The 16,264-nt window shown below is 42.5% G+C and overlaps 1 protein-coding gene across 1 annotated transcript; it reads left to right on the top strand.

The window, feature by feature from the left end:
- Positions 1-2,060: 2,060 nt before the first annotated feature.
- ppib (peptidylprolyl isomerase B (cyclophilin B)) lies at positions 2,061-13,830 on the top strand. Its single transcript, XM_061894531.1, has 5 exons — positions 2,061-2,272; positions 6,597-6,710; positions 9,940-10,033; positions 10,112-10,296; positions 13,513-13,830. The coding sequence occupies exons 1-5, from the start codon at positions 2,138-2,140 to the stop codon at positions 13,633-13,635; spliced, it is 651 nt and encodes a 216-aa protein (XP_061750515.1). The 5' UTR covers positions 2,061-2,137; the 3' UTR covers positions 13,636-13,830.
- The last annotated feature ends 2,434 nt before the right edge of the window (positions 13,831-16,264 follow it).

Consider the following 16,264-nt stretch of genomic DNA (forward strand, 5'->3'; position numbering starts at 1 on the left):
AATGTTGTCTGTCTATCTGTGTTGGCCCTGCGATGAGGTGGCGACTTGTCCAGGGTGTACCCGGCCTTCCGCCTGATTGTAGCTGAGATAGGCACCAGCGCCCCCCGCGACCCCAAAGGGAATAAGCGGTAGAAAATGGATGGATATTTTTTTTCTTCCATCCATCCATTTCCTACCGCATGTCCCTTTTTGGGGGTTACGGGGGGTGCTGGAGCCTATCTCAGCTACAATCGGGCGGAAGGCGGTGTATACCCTGGACAAGTCGCCATCTCATCGCAGGGCCAACACAGATAGACAACATTTACCCTCACATTCACACAATTTAGTGTTGCTAATCAACCTATCCCCAGGTGCATGTCTTTGGAAGTGGGAGGAAGCCGGAGTACCCGGAGGGAACTCACACAGTCACTGGGAGAACATGCAAACTCTACACAGAAAGATCCCGAGCCTGGGATTGAACCCAGGACTGCTCAGGACATTCATATTGTGAGGCACATGCACTAACCCCTGTACGACCGTGCTGCCTATTTTTATTCTTATTTTTGCTTTTTATTTTTATTCTTAAAAGCCTACTGAAACCCACTACTACCGACCACGCCGTCTGATAGTTTATATATCAATGATGAAATATTAACATTGCAACACATGCCAATACTGCCATTTTAGTTCACTAAATTGCAATTTTAAATTTCCCACGAGTTTCTTGTTGAAAACGTCGCGGAATGATGACGCATACGCGTGACGTCACGGACTGTAAGGAAATATTAGCACTGCACGAAACACGGCTAAAAGTTGTCTCTGTTCATGGCGTAATTACACAGTATTTTGGACATCTGTGTTGCTGAATATTTAGCAATTTGTTCATTTAATAATGGAGACTATAAAGAACGATGCTGTTGGTGGAAAGCGGTGGATTGCAGCTTTCTTTAGCACCGAGACACAGCCGGTGTTTCTTTGTTTGTTGTGAAGCGGAGCGGTCAAGCGAACATGTTTTCTCTACGTCAACCAGCATGTTAATGGATGGGGAAATTGTGATATATATCTTACCGGAGAAATCACTGGATTATTCGTCGTCCTGCAGCAGCTGTTTAAAAGGCAGCTGTAAGCTTGGGTCCTCGGCTTCTCTCTGAGACACTTCGTGTTCACCGCAGCCATCTGACCTCGAGGTATGTCTTTACAATCTTTAAAATCTCACTAAAACACTATTAAAACAATAAACAGATCAGGGATCTTCCAGAATTATGCTAGTAAATGTGTCTAATTACATCTGAAATGTTCCCACTGCCGCCGTCCGGAGCTGTTGCTTTTTTTTTCTTTTTTTTTTCTAGTCCTTCACTATCAATATCCTAATTCAGGAATCTTTCATCCTCGCTCAAATTAATGGGGAAATTGTCAATTTCTCGGTCCGAATTGCTCTTACTGCTGGTGGCTCCCATTAAAAACAATGTGAATATGTGTGGAGCCCTGCAACTCGTGACGTCACGCGCACATACTTTCGGTAAAGGCAGGGCTTTTCTATCAGCGACCAAAAGTTGCGAACTTTATCGTGGATGTTCTCTACTAAATCCTTTCAGCAAAAATATGGCAATATCGCGAAATGATCAAGTATGACAGATAGAATGGACCTGCTATTCCCGTTTAAATAAAAGAAAATCTCATTTCAGTGGGCCTTTAATGTAATATTTTCTATTTTATGTCCATTTATACCCCCATTATTTACTTTCTACTTTTCAAATTCGATCTCAATTCTGTACACTGCTGCTGGAATTTTTATTTTCCTGAGGGAACCCTCTCTATCGATCTAATGTCAATTTTTTTTTTTTAACTCAACAGGATAGCTTACATTGATGATTAAAACATTTTTTTCTATAACTAATGTAGATTAAAATAATCAAATAAATAAAAGGGGAGCTGGAAATCCGGCATAAATAAAATAAAACAGCACGCGTCTGGTTGTGATTGGCTGAAAAAAAAGCCCTGCGTCATGACGTCACGTCCCCGTGACCTCGCAGGCAGACGCTGAACCCGCCACGGCAGCCAGACAGACTCCTCCCCGAACATCGTGCACCTTCCCCCCGCTACCTTATAAAGCCACCAGCGCCTGCTTGACGCTCCCTGGCCGCTAGTCTTTTCGTTGATGGTTAGACTCTGCGAGAGGAGGATGAAGTTCCTTGTGGCAGCCACCGTCATCGTGGGTTCCGTGATTTTCCTGGCCTTTCCCGGCGGTTCTTCCGCGGACGGGAAGAAGTTGGGCCCTAAAGTAACCGCTAAGGTATGTTAGCATCACAGCTGAAAGAACTAACCGCCACGTCACGTCCAAGCTAGCGAGCTAATGCTAACATTCCTTAGGATTAGCTTAACATTTAGCCTAAATAAATGTTTAGGCCTTGTTTACATTTATGTTGTTGTTTTCCTACATTCAATAAAAGGTCATTATGACCACTTTAAGATTTAATACTGGTTACTACACAGCTTTTACAATCTCCCTTTGTTAGTGCCAGTGTTGCGTTTACAGCCTGCTGGGAAATTGGACGCATTTCCTGTGGCTGTGACGAGGCATTACTTCAATGCTCCCAGTCAAATGAAAACTGTTAAGCCTTACCTTTTTGGCAGCATAAATACAAATATATGGAGTTTAATTTGTTTATTTATCACGAAAGCTTTATTTTTGACACTTTTTTTACATCAAATTGAAGTGAATTAAAATGTGTGTACTTAAAAATTAGGAACGTTAAAGGCCTACTGAAATTAGATTTTCTTATTCAAACAGGGATAGCAGGTCCATTCTATGTGTCATACTTGATCATTTCGCGATATTGCCATATTTTTGCTGAAAGGATTTTGTAAAGAACATCGACGAAAAAGTTCGCAACTTTTGGCCGCTAATAAAAAAGCCTTGCCTTTACCAGAAGTAGCAGACGATGTGCGTGTGACGTCACTGGTTGTAGAGCTCCTCACATCCTCACATTGTTTACAATCATAGCCACCAGCAGCGAGAGCGATTCGGACCGGGAAAGCAACAATTTCCCCATTAATTTGAGCGAGGATGAACAATTCGTGGATGAGGAAAGTTAGAGTGAAGGACTAGAGGAAAGAAGAAAAAAAGGCGAGGGCAGTGGGAGCGATTCAGATGTTATTAGACACATTTACTGGTATAATTCTGGAAAATCCCTTATATGCCTATTGTGTTACTATTGTTGTAGAGAGATTATATAGTACCTGAAAGTCGGAGTGGTGTGGTGACCGCCAGTGTCTCCGGTGGGAGGAGGTAATAGTCCGCAGCTGCAACAGGACACTTCGCGGGAAATTTAAAATTGCAATTTAGTAAACTAAAAAGGCCATATTGGCATGTGTTGCAATATTAATATTTCATCATTGATGTATAAACTATCAGACTGCGTGATCGGTAGTAGTGGGTTTCAGTAGGCCTTTAAAGGGTAAATGGGTTATACTTGTATAGCGCTTTTCTACCCGCAAGGAACTCAAAGCACTTTGACACTAAATCTACATTCACACACTGATGGCGGGAGCTGCCAACCACGACCCATCAGGAGCAAGGGTGAAGTGTCTTGCTCAAGGACACAACAGATGTGGCATGGTTGGTAGAAGGTGGGGATCGAACCAGTAACCCTCAGGTTGCTGGCACGGCCACTCTCCCAACCGTGGCACAGCGTCCCGTACTTTAAATAGTCTTTTAAAATTCAGTGCATAAATATTTGTTGCTTCAAGACTCATGTGTGTGTATATATATATATATATATATATATATATATATATATATATATATATATATATATATATATATATATATATATATATATATATATATATATATATATATATATATATATATATATATATATATATATATATATAATATCTATCCATCCATCATCTTCCGCTTATCCGAGGTCGGGTCGCGGGGGCAACAGCCTAAGCAGGGAAACCCAGACTTCCCTCTCCCCAGCCACTTCGTCTAGCTCTTCCCGGGGGATCCCGAGGCGTTCCCAGGTCAGCCGGGAGACATAATCTTCCCAACGTGTCCTGGGTCTTCCCCGTGGCCTCCTACCGGTTGGACGTGCCCTAAACACCTCCCTAGGGAGGCGTTCGGGTGGCATCCTGACCAGATGCCCGAACCACCTCATCTGGCTCCTCTCGATGTGAAGGAGCAGCGGCTTTACTTTGAGTTCCTCCCGGATGGCAGAGCTTCTCACCCTATCTCTAAGGGAGAGACCTGCCACACGGCGGAGGAAACTCATTTCGGCCGCTTGTACCCGTGATCTTATCCTTTCGGTCATGACCCAAAGCTCATGACCATAGGTGAGGGTGGGAACGTAGATCGACCGGTAAATTGAGAGCTTTGCCTTCCGGCTCAGCTCCTTCTTCACCACAACGGATCGGTACAACGTCCGCATTACTGAAGACGCCGCACCGATCCGCCTGTCGATCTCACGATCCACTCTTCCCTCACTCGTGAACAAGACTCCTAGGTACTTGAACTCCTCCACTTGGGGCAGGGTCTCCTCCCCAACCCGGAGATGGCACTGCACCCTTTTCCGGGCTAGAACCATGGACTCGGACTTGGAGGTGCTGATTCTCATTCCGGTCGCTTCACACTCGGCTGCGAACCGATCCAGCGAGAGCTGAAGATCCCGGTCAGATGAAGCCATCAGGACCACATCATCTGCAAAAAGCAGAGACCTAATCCTGCGGTTACCAAACCGGAACCCCTCAACGCCTTGACTGCGCCTAGAAATTCTGTCCATAAAAGTTATGAACAGAATCGGTGACAAAGGACAGCCTTGGCGGAGTCCAACCCTCACTGGAAATGTGTTCGACTTACTGCCGGCAATGCGAACCAAGCTCTGGCACTGATCGTACAGGGAACGGACCACCACAATAAGACAGTCCGATACCCCATACTCTCTGAGCACTCCCCACAGGACTTCCCGAGGGACACGGTCGAATGCCTTCTCCAAGTCCACAAAGCACATGTAGACTGGTTGGGCAAACTCCCATGCACCCTCAAGAACCCTGCCGAGAGTATAGAGCTGGTCCACAGTTCCACGACCAGGACGAAAACCACACTGTTCCTCCTGAATCCGAGGTTCGACTATCCGACGTAGCCTCCTCTCCAGTACACCTGAATAAACCTTACCGGGAAGGCTGAGGAGTGTGATCCCACGATAGTTGGAACACACCCTCCGGTCCCCCTTCTTAAAGAGAGAAACCACCACCCCGGTCTGCCAATCCAGAGGTACCGCCCCCGATGTCCACGCGATGCTGCAAAGTCTTGTCAACCAAGACAGCCCCACAGCATCCAGAGCCTTAAGGAACTCCGGGCGGATCTCGTCCACCCCTGGGGCCTTGCCACCGAGGAGCTTTTTAACTACCTCAGCGACCTCAGCCCCAGAAATAGGAGAGTCCACCACAGATTCCCCAGGCACTGCTTCCTCATAGGAAGACGTGTTGGTGGGATTGAGGAGGTCTTCGAAGTATTCCTTCCACCTATCCACCACATCCGCAGTCGAGGTCAGCAGAACACCATCCGCACCATACACGGTGTTGATAGTGCACTGCTTCCCCTTCCTGAGGCGGCGGACGGTGGTCCAGAATCGCTTCGAAGTCGTCCGGAAGTCGTTTTCCATGGCTTCCCCGAACTCTTCCCATGTCCGAGTTTTTGCCTCCGCGACCGCTGAAGCTGCACACCGCTTGGCCTGTCGGTACCTGTCCACTGCCTCCGGAGTCCTATGAGCCAAAAGGACCCGATAGGACTCCTTCTTCAGCTTGACGGCATCCCTCACCGCTGGTGTCCACCAAGGGGTTTTAGGATTGCCGCCCCGACAGGCACCAACTACCTTGCGGCCACAGCTCCGATCTGCCGCCTCGACAATAGAGGTGCGGAACATGGTCCACTCGGACTCAATGTCCAGCATCTCCCTCGTGACATGTTCAAAGTTCTTCCGGAGGTGGGAATTGAAACTTTGTCTGACAGGAGACTCTGCCAGACGTTCCCAGCAGACCCTCACAATGCGTTTGGGCCTCCCAGGTCTGTCCGGCATCCTCCCCCACCATCGCAGCCAACTCACCACCAGGTGGTGATCGGTAGAAAGCTCCGCCCCTCTCTTCACCCGAGTGTCCAAAACATCTTCATAAAGGTCTTCGAGCTGCTCTTTGTCTGATCCCTCACCTAGAACCTGTTTGCCTTGGGAGACCCTACCAGGGGGCTTTATGCCCCCGGACAACATAGTTCCTAGGATCATTGGGACACGCAAACTCCTCTACCACGATAAGGTTGCAGCTCATTTTTTCACTGCTTGTTCCTATATATATATATATATAGATATATATATATAGATATAGATATATAGATATATAGATATATAGATATATATATATATATATATAGGAACAAGCAGTGAAAAAATTAATGGATATATATGTATTGCTATGAAAGGGAAATTCAGTTCACAAAAATAAGTACCCAAAAAGATTATTTAAATTAATTCCACATACAGAGCATGTTATTACGCCGCTTAGTGGCTGGGAGGTGTAATATTTAGTCATTTTCAACTTTAACGCCACCTTATCAACAGGTCTACTTTGATATGAGGATCGGGGACGAGGACATCGGGAGGGTCGTCATCGGGTTGTTCGGAAAGACTGTCCCCAAAACGGTGGAGAACTTCGTCGCCTTGGCAACCGGAGAGGTGAGAAATGTTTCCTTCAAATTCCAGGGGTTGGTCAAGACTTAAAAGTGTTGTCTTATTATTCTTGCAAATAAATGTGGTCTTTTTTGACAAGCAAAAACATGCCAATACAATGGACAGCCAAAACAAATGGCATGTAGCTCCAAAGGCCTACTGAAGTGAGATTTTCTTATTTAAACAGGGATAGCAGGTCCATTCTATGTGTCATACTTGATCATTTCGCGATATTGCCATATTTTTTCTGAAAGGATTTAGTAGAGAACATCGACGATAACTTTTGCTCGCTAATAAAAAAGCCTTGCCTTTACCGGAAGTAGCAAACGATGTGCTCGTGGCGTCATGGGTTGTAGGGCTCCTCACATTGTTTATAATTCTAGCCTTAAGCAGCAAGAGCTATTTGGACCGAGAAAAGCGACGATTTCCCTATTTATTTGAGGAAAGTTAGAGTGAAGCACACAAAAAAGAAAAAGCAACGGCTCCGGGCGGCGGCAGTGTGAGCGTTTCAGATGCAATTAGACAAATTTACTAGGATAATTTTGGAAAATCCCTTTTCTGCTTATTGTGTTAATAGTCTTTTAGTGAGATTCTAAAGTCATACCTGAAAGTCGGATGGCTGCGGTCAACGCCAGTGTCTCGGAGAGAAGCCATTATGGGATGAAAAAAGACGACTTTTAGCCGTAAGTGGTGCTGGGCTAAAATGTCCGCTCCAACCCGAGAAGTCACAAACACGCATCATCATACGCGTCATCATTCCGTGACGTTTTCAACAAGAAACTCAGCGGGGAATTTAAAATTGTAATTTAGTAAACTAAACCGGCCATATTGGCATGTGTTGCAATGTTAATATTTCATCATTGATATATAAACTATCAGACTGCGTGGTCGGTTGTAGTGGGTTTCAGTAAGCCTAAGGTTGTTGTTGTTCATGCGGTGTATCCAAAGTATATTTTTTATTGATTTGCGGACAAAATTAAACCCCGCCTTCCTCAGAATAACTGAAAACAGCACCTGCAAACCAAAATGGCCGCTGACCTGCACCTTATGTTCAAAGACTCTTTTTCGGCAATCATTCCATACATGGTCTTTGACGTTTTTTTAGGCATGGAAGAACTGTTTATTACCTTTTAAATATTTAACATAATTACAAGCCTCTAAACAAAAAATAACATATACCGGTTTAGACACCTTTTGGCAGTCACTCGACCACTCCCTGGAAATACTTTGTCACATCCTGGGTAATTCCTGTAAGTCCGTGCTGGGCTTTTTTGCTCTGAAACCACGGGCGTAGTTGTTTTGCCAAAAATTGGTCATCTTGACGTAGATTAGTCCTGTTATTGGCATTGCGTGTCACGTGTTGCTGTTCCATATTGTTCACGACAGAGATTTACCAGTGTCATTTAAAGCTGATGTCGAAGATGAAGAGTTTACTAGGGCTGGATGATTATGGCAAAAATAATAATCACAATTATTTTGATTGATATTGTAATCACCATTAATTGTACGATTATTTGTTTTGAAAACAAGACTATTGTACCACTAAAACTCAACTTCAAATATAGTGAAAAATCGGATATGAATTAGTAATGAATAAACCATATCAGGAAAATATTAGTAATATATTAAATAACAATAGCAATTTAAAAATCAATATAATTCAGATTTTACATTCAAACTTTCATTTCCCATTTTTGCTTTTTACACTTATTTTACCACCATATTATGTAAAGGGTGTGCTTTTTGTTTCAAATAAAATTTTCTAAAATGTTGATTAAATGCAAAATCTAATTTATTGGCGCAACACATCTTTGGACATTTTTTAGCAGGATTTTAGGTCAAAGTATAATAATTGTGTAAATGTATCAATAAGTGCAATAATTTAAGTACATTGTGCTTATGCAAGGTACATTTTTGAAACCTTTAATTTGTTAGCGCAGACAAACTGGATGTGGCCCACAGCGCTGTTATTGTGAAGGAGTGAAGTGGGTTGCTGTTCACAGCTGGACGTGTGAAGAAGACTTGAAGCTGTTTGAAAAAAGTTGCGACCGCTGCTGTGTTTGTAAGTTGATGTGACATCGAGGATGTTGTTCACAACAACACAAGCGGATGAGATGTGTTGTGGGTGTATGGATTGCAGTTGCTAGCTTTCGATTCCTAGTTGCTGTTTCAAGTACCTGCCTTGGCATCAAGGACAGGGTGGTTGCGTGTTTAGGGGATGAGTGAGTGGTCCCAAATAATATTGGTAAATATGATTTGTAAATTATAATTAATATTGGTTATTATAATAGTGTAAATGGTAATACATTTTAGTTAATAATAATATAAATAATACAAAAATATTAATAGAAGTTACAGTAAATAATACAAATGTCAAATAAAAAGAAGTAATTAGTACATATTATTGTCAAATATTGAATGATAACAGTAGTACTAAATATTTATAGCAGGGGTCCTCAAACTACGGCACGCGGCCCACCAGCTCCCAAAATTCGGCCCGCCGAAAGTCCCAAGTTAAAAAAAAAAAAAATTAAATGATTATATTCTTTTTTTTTTTTTTTTTTTTTTATATTTTTTTTTTTTTTTTTTTTTTTTTAAAATCTGTTTTTTCATCCATTTTACTCTCCTAGCCGCTCAGGCAAATCATATTGTCGAAACATGCATTTTCCCATCGATAACTTGACATCATCATTGTGTGTGTGTGTGTGTGTGTGTGTACATACTATAAAACAGTACAACTTTTTCCTGTTTTCCTTTGTTTTTTATTGTAGCAACATGGTGGTTAACGTTTTGGAGACTTGTGTATGCGTGTGCATATTATTTATTTATTTATTTATATATATATATATATATATATGTGTGTGTGTGTGTGTGTGTGTGTGTGTGTGTGTGTGTGTGTGTGTGTGTGTGCGCATGCATGCATGCATATATATATATATATATACATATACATACATATATATACATATATATACACATATACACGTATACATGTATGTATATATATATATGTATATATGTATATATATGTATATATGTGTGTGTGTGTATATATGCACACGCATACACAAGTCTCCAAAACGTTATATATACATATATATACAGCTCGGCCTAAGTGTTTTAACCCAATTTCATATTGTTGCAATCTATTGTTATTAAAATGTTCAGTTTTGGTTCGGCGGCCCCCAAGTATTGCAGAAGATCATGGCGGTTGTGTTTTTCTTTCCATCCCCAGAAAGGATTTGGCTACAAAGGCAGCAAGTTCCATCGCGTGATTAAGCAGTTCATGATCCAGGGAGGAGACTTCACTAAGGGAGACGGAACTGGAGGTGTGTCTTCATCCTTCCTCGTGCTAACTGGCGATACTCGGTCATGCTAATCTTTTGTCCGCGTGTGTCCGTGGGAAGGCAAGAGCATCTACGGCGACCGCTTCCCCGACGAGAACTTCAAGCTGAAGCACCACGGCCCCGGCTGGCTCAGCATGGCCAACGCCGGCAAAGACACCAATGGCTCGCAGTTCTTCATCACCACCGTGCAGACAACTTGGCTGGACGGCAAACACGTGGTCTTTGGCAAAGTGCTGGAGGGAATGGTGAGTCCGAAACATGTCACTCGTCTATGCCGCTGTCCTCCTTTTCATTTCTGTCCAATACATATTTATTCAAGTATGTATGGGATGGATAAAACTATCCATTTTAGTAATCAAGAAATCTATCCATAAATTTGTTCGATTATTCGGACATAACCCACTTTATAGCGTTGATGTATCTTTCAAGGGAAAATAGTTAAAAAAAAACAAAAAAACAGATTTTGTACTTGCCATACTCCTTATTAACTTCTATTTACCTTCCTTGGTCGTCTTTTACCTTCTATTTAACTTTTACTTTTTATCTCCTGACTGCGTGGGTTCCCTACAGCTTCCTCCCACTTCCAAAGACATGCACCTGGGGATAGGTTGATTGGCAACACTAAATTGGCCCTGGTGTGTGAATGTGAGTGTGAATGTTGTCTATTTGTGTTGGCCCTGTGATGAAGTGGCGACTTGTCCAGGGTATTCTTCGCCCTCCGACTGATTGTTGCTGAGATAGGCTCCAGCGAGCCCCATGACCCTGAAGGGAATACGCGGTAGAGATGGATGGATGTTTAACTTTTTACCTTGTTTATTCCTTTACCTTTTTATACACTATTTTCAACTTTTAGTTGTTCAGTTACCTTTTTTTTTTTACTGTTTCTTACCTTGTTTGATCTTCCTTAACATTCTATATTCCCTCTTTTACCTTTTATGTACCTTCTGTTTAACTTATTTGATGTCTTTTCTATAATTCTATTGAAAGTAGCTGTAGAGTTGAAAAACAAGTTGACTTTATATGCATATTTGTTTTTCATTGTATCCATTAAACATATCCAATTGTATTTACAATCTGCAAAGTATTTGAAAAGACTGTTTAAACATCACAAAATGCCACAAATTTAGGCAGCGATTTTGAATACTGCGCTGTGAATACCTTTTGGCTATTTTCAGAGATTTACATCACAGTAGTGACGCTTCTGCACTCTGGCCATATTATTAGATCAATCCTACAGGAAATATGCGAAATCTGAAAAAGAGATGAGCTGTTTATCATTCACAATCTTTATGAAAGACAGAAACTCATATATGCTTGGCTTTTTTTGTGCGTTCAAATTCATAAATAAATAGCTAACAGTTGAGTCCACAGATGGCGGGACCTCTATTACGCTCATTATACTATTTCTAAAAACATCCAGAAAGCGCCAAGATTCTTCCATTTACATACCATGACCTGAAAATTAACCAAATATGATTGATATTGTTATTATCGCCAACACAGACTATTTTAGCAGTGCATTGATAGCAGTGAGCTGCCTTACGCTGCTATTGTTGACACACTGAGCTGGCGGCTGCTTCTGCTTGTTTTCCTTCTTTTACCTTCTATTTGACTCATTTGACCTTATCATCTTTTTCCTTTTACCATTTATTCAACTTAATATACCTTCTATATTCATATTTACCTTTTTGTTACTACTTTTACCTTATTTTACATCTATTTACACCAGGGGTGCCCATTACGTCGATCGCGAGCTACCAGTCGACCGCGGGGGGTGTGTCAGTCGATCTCCAGCCAGGCTTTTAAAAAAAATAGACCTAAAAATTAGTGATCATCAATCTTCACCAAGACGTCACTTAAATGACATTCACGGTACCGGAGGGTCTTGTGAGATGACGCTGGCTGCTGCAAGATCATTATTATGAAAATATGACCGGGAGGAAGGCGAGAAACACTTTTTATTTCAACAGACTCTCACGCCGTACCTTCCGTCAAATCTCTAAAGGCCGACTGCACATTTCCTATCTTCACAATAAAAGCCCTGCTTCATGCTGCCTGCGCTAACTAAATACAGAGTCTCGGAAAACTGGCGTGCACAAGCGATCCCTCAGAAAGCTGGCGTGCACATCACTTGTGCACGCCAGCTTTCTGAGACTTTTATTTTGTTAGCGCAGGCAGCATGAAGCAGGGCTTTTATTGTGAAGATAGGAAATGTGCAGTCGGCCTTTAGAGTTTTGACGGAAGGGACGGCGCGAAAGTCTGTTGAAATAAAGTGTTTCTCGCCTTCCTCTCTGTCATTTTTTCATAATAATGAACTGGCAGCAGCCAGCGTCATCTCACAAGACCCTCGGGTGCCGTGAATGTCAATCAAGCAAGCTACGGAATTTGCCGCCAATGTTTTTCTTGTAAAGTGTATGGAAGCTGGATGAATTAGATGCCAAAAACCAACCACTTTCATGTGGTATTGTACAGAAAGGACAACTTTTTTTCTCCTCCATTTGAAAATGTGGGCGCTATCATCATTACTGTCTGATTCCAATCAATGCAAGTCATCAGAATCAGGTAATACACCAACTTATATTCTTGTCTTTGTGAAAGAAAGACATCTATATGTGTTACACATGCTTGTATTATCATAAAACACATTTAACTTGTTTACAAAAATGTCTCTTTCATAAATAAATAAATATAAATGATATATATAAATGAGGTAGATCCCCTCGAGTTGGTCAATTAAAAAGTAGCTCGCCTGCAGAAAAAGTGTGGGCACCCCTGATTTACACCTACTCAGTGGCCTAGTGGTTAGAGTGTCAGCCCTGAGATCGGTAGGTTGGGAGTTCAAACCCCGGCCGAGTCATACCAAAGACTATAAAAAAATGGGACCCATTGCCTCCCCGCTTGGCACTCAGCATCAAGGGTTGGAAATGGGGGTTAAATCACCATAAATGATTCCCGGGCGTGGCACCGCTGCTGCCCACTGCTCCCCTCACTTCCCATGTGGTGATCAAGGGGATTGGGTCAAATGCAGAGGACAAATTTCACCACACCTAGTGTGTGTGACAATCATTGGTACTTTAACTTTAACTTTATTTGTCATTTTACCTTCTATTTACCTTTTTTGTATTTTACTTTGTATTTACCTTTTTTACTTTCTGTTTACCTGTTTTGTTTCTTTTTAATGTACTTTTATTACCTATTTGTGTATTTACTGTATTTTACCTTGTTATACCATCTTTTACTTTGCAATTTGTTTTACCTTTTATGCGGTCTGGATTTTATAAAAAAAAATTAGTTACACTCAATCGACTAATTGAAACAATTATAAGTCAAAGCTTTTTTCTAATAGATTTAATGTATTAATGACTGCAGCTCGAGAGGAAACATTGCATTAGTGAGATATTTTTAATGGACTAAAGTGGTGCAATGAGGTAAGACACATGCTAACGTGCTGTCCTTTTTAGGATGTGGTGAAGAAGATTGAGGAGACGAAAACAGACAGCCACGACAAGCCTCTCAAAGACGTCGTTGTCCACGATTGCGGCAAGTTGGACGTGGACGTACCTTTCGCTGTGCCCAAAGAATAGATGACGACTTACAACAGCAGACTGTTTTTTGGGGGGGGGGCAAAGGAGTGAACGTGCAGACCACCTTGTTTTTGTGTCCTTCTGTCCTGGAGAAGATACACTGGACCACAAGTAACACTCACCATCGAGCATTCCAAGGTACATGTCATCTTTTGTTTTTGTAAAGAACAAATAAAGTTTCCAGGTTTTCGTAAACCCTTGTAGGGTTTTCATTTCAATTGGATAATGGATGCCCTTGTTCTATTTGTGATGGTCAGCCAATAACTAAAAGTTTATACATGTGAAATTAAGCTTTAATTACTGTAATGTCCAGATTTTGGGATGAGCCTTAAAAATAATGAGCTGTGAAGCCCATGTTTGATCACAGGGGGGCGATATTGTGCCGTGACTTGTGCCTCCAGAGGTCTAAAACGTGTGCTTGAAAGTTAAAGACAGATGAGCAACATCGCGGTGGTATTTTCGTGGTATTGTTGCATAACAGTTGGGGTCATTAAAGTGATCTAGTGTGGTTGTTTGTGCTGCTCGATGTCAGTGGAGGAAAAAAAAATCCCTTTCAAGTGAACATAGCATTGATTTGCAACTTCCTTCTTTTGTGTGTTCGTCCTGACTCGCCCTTGCAGCATATATACATACACTCATTTTGGTGCATTAATAAATTATTTATGTTTTCCTGAAAGCAATATAAAATAGATGAGCTCAAGATGACATGGTGCATGGATAAACCATTGAAAACTGCACATTTTCAAAATTTGGTCAAAGTCAAGAGGCCACTGCATTGGCTATAAAGCAGTCTTGTTTAGCTACATTTTACGACAGTGCAACGTACGGTATCCATCCATCCCCATCCATTTTCTACCGTTTATTCCCTTTGGGTGCGCTGGTGCCCATCTCAGCTACAATCGGGCGGGATACACCCTAGACAAGTCGCCAACACAGACTACACTCACATTCACACACTAGGGCCAATTTAGTGTAACCAATCAACCTATCCCCAGGTGCATGTCTTTGGAAGTGGGAGGAAGCCGGAGTACCGGGAGGGAACTCACGCAGTCACAGGGAGGACATGCACACTCCACACAGAAAGATCCCGAGCCCGGGATTGAACCCTGATTATTCAGGACCTTCGTATTGTGAGGCAGACGCACTTTCCGGGAGACTCCCGAAATTCAGCGCCCCTCCCGAAAACCTCCCGGAAGAAATTGTCTCCCGAAATTCAGCTGGAGCTGGAGGCCACGCACCCCCCCCCCCCCCCCCCCCCCCCCCCCCCCCAGCTCAAACATGCACAATTCGAAGCTTGAAAGGAAGGATTGCAGGCGGATTATGACGGCATTTAAAGTCATTTTTAAAAACGACAGCTAATCCTTCTCCTTTTCGACTGGACGACCGCGGAGAACTAAAGTAGGAGTTCATTAAGAGGGGCGGACTCACCGGCTCTCAGCCATGTTTCCGTCACACAGAGGAAGACAAGTCCGCGGGAAGGGAAGGAATCATTCAGGATAAATGTTTTCACAAGACCAAACCTGGCGGGGGCCAGCACGTCCAAGAGTGCAGCTAATCCAGGTGGGGCCCGACACACAGCCCGCAGGTGGCAGGAATCTGGACAGGTGAAAAAGCTGACTGGGATGTCCAAAAACCGTCGAAGTTGATCACATCAGTGGGAAAAGGGCAAAGATCCAACTGTTTGGCGGTCATACTCAAGCAGTGAGCTGACAGAGACGAAAATAGACGCAAACAATACAAAATCGAACAGAGTTGGCAGCGAGAGACGGCAGGGCAAAGCACATACTGGTGCCATCTTCTGGAAACTCTGAAGTGACGTTACTCAAATAGTGAAAGGTAAGTGGGTTTTTTTTTTTTAGTAACCAGCAAGCACAGTACAGTTAGTAGAACAGTGATTTTATTACTGTGTATTTGATAGGTGCCGTCTGAAATTCAACTATTTTTTATTTATATACCGGTATATAATAAAATAAATATATACAGTATATAGCTAGAATTCACTGAAAGTTAAGAATTTCATACATATATATATATATATATATATATATATATATATATACTCTCCTCTTAACCATGCTCCACGCCTCCGCACCACGCCCCCCACCTCCTGAATTCAGAGGTCTCAAGGTTGACATGTATGTATCACAGAAATATCAAACAAATGGAGGGATTATTAAAATACTTTATTTTGACCTCAATATAGGATTATGATTTATAATGTGAATGAAACGCAGGAAAACAAATCTTTGTGCCGAAACGACATTGGTCTGAGAAAACATGCGCCTGAGCGCAGGTAACGTGATGTCTTATTGTTGTCTTAACCGTTTGTCCTGTATGAACTGCAGCCGCAAGGAGAAGTGAAGCACGTCCACAAAGATAAGGACGGACAAAGACATTGTGACAGAACAGAAATAACAGAAAACTGCAGCGTGGGAAAGGTCAGCCTTTTTTTTAATTTCTGGGCCACAACAAACGTGTCCGTACGTCGCCATTGTTCTCTCGTTTCCTCTCCGCTTTCTTTTCCGTCCTTGGCCGCGCACTTTGTCAAGTTGTTCACTGCGAGAAGTTCCCACGCTCCCTTTGAGGTCTTCATGTTCATGCAGGCCTGCCGGACCTCTCCGTTGTCGTC

Source organism: Nerophis ophidion, linkage group LG03 (genome assembly GCF_033978795.1).
Source record: "Nerophis ophidion isolate RoL-2023_Sa linkage group LG03, RoL_Noph_v1.0, whole genome shotgun sequence".
NCBI lineage: Eukaryota > Metazoa > Chordata > Actinopteri > Syngnathiformes > Syngnathidae > Nerophis > Nerophis ophidion.

Excerpts from the sequence above, each read along its gene's own strand:
- ppib (XM_061894531.1), top strand. The coding sequence starts at position 2,138 with ATGGTTAGACTCTGCGAGAGGAGGATGAAGTTCCTTGTGGCAGCCACC. Across the intron at positions 2,273-6,596 it reads GCCCTAAAGTAACCGCTAAG|GTCTACTTTGATATGAGGAT; the intron begins GTATGTTAGCAT and ends CCTTATCAACAG. Across the intron at positions 10,034-10,111 it reads TAAGGGAGACGGAACTGGAG|GCAAGAGCATCTACGGCGAC; the intron begins GTGTGTCTTCAT and ends GTCCGTGGGAAG.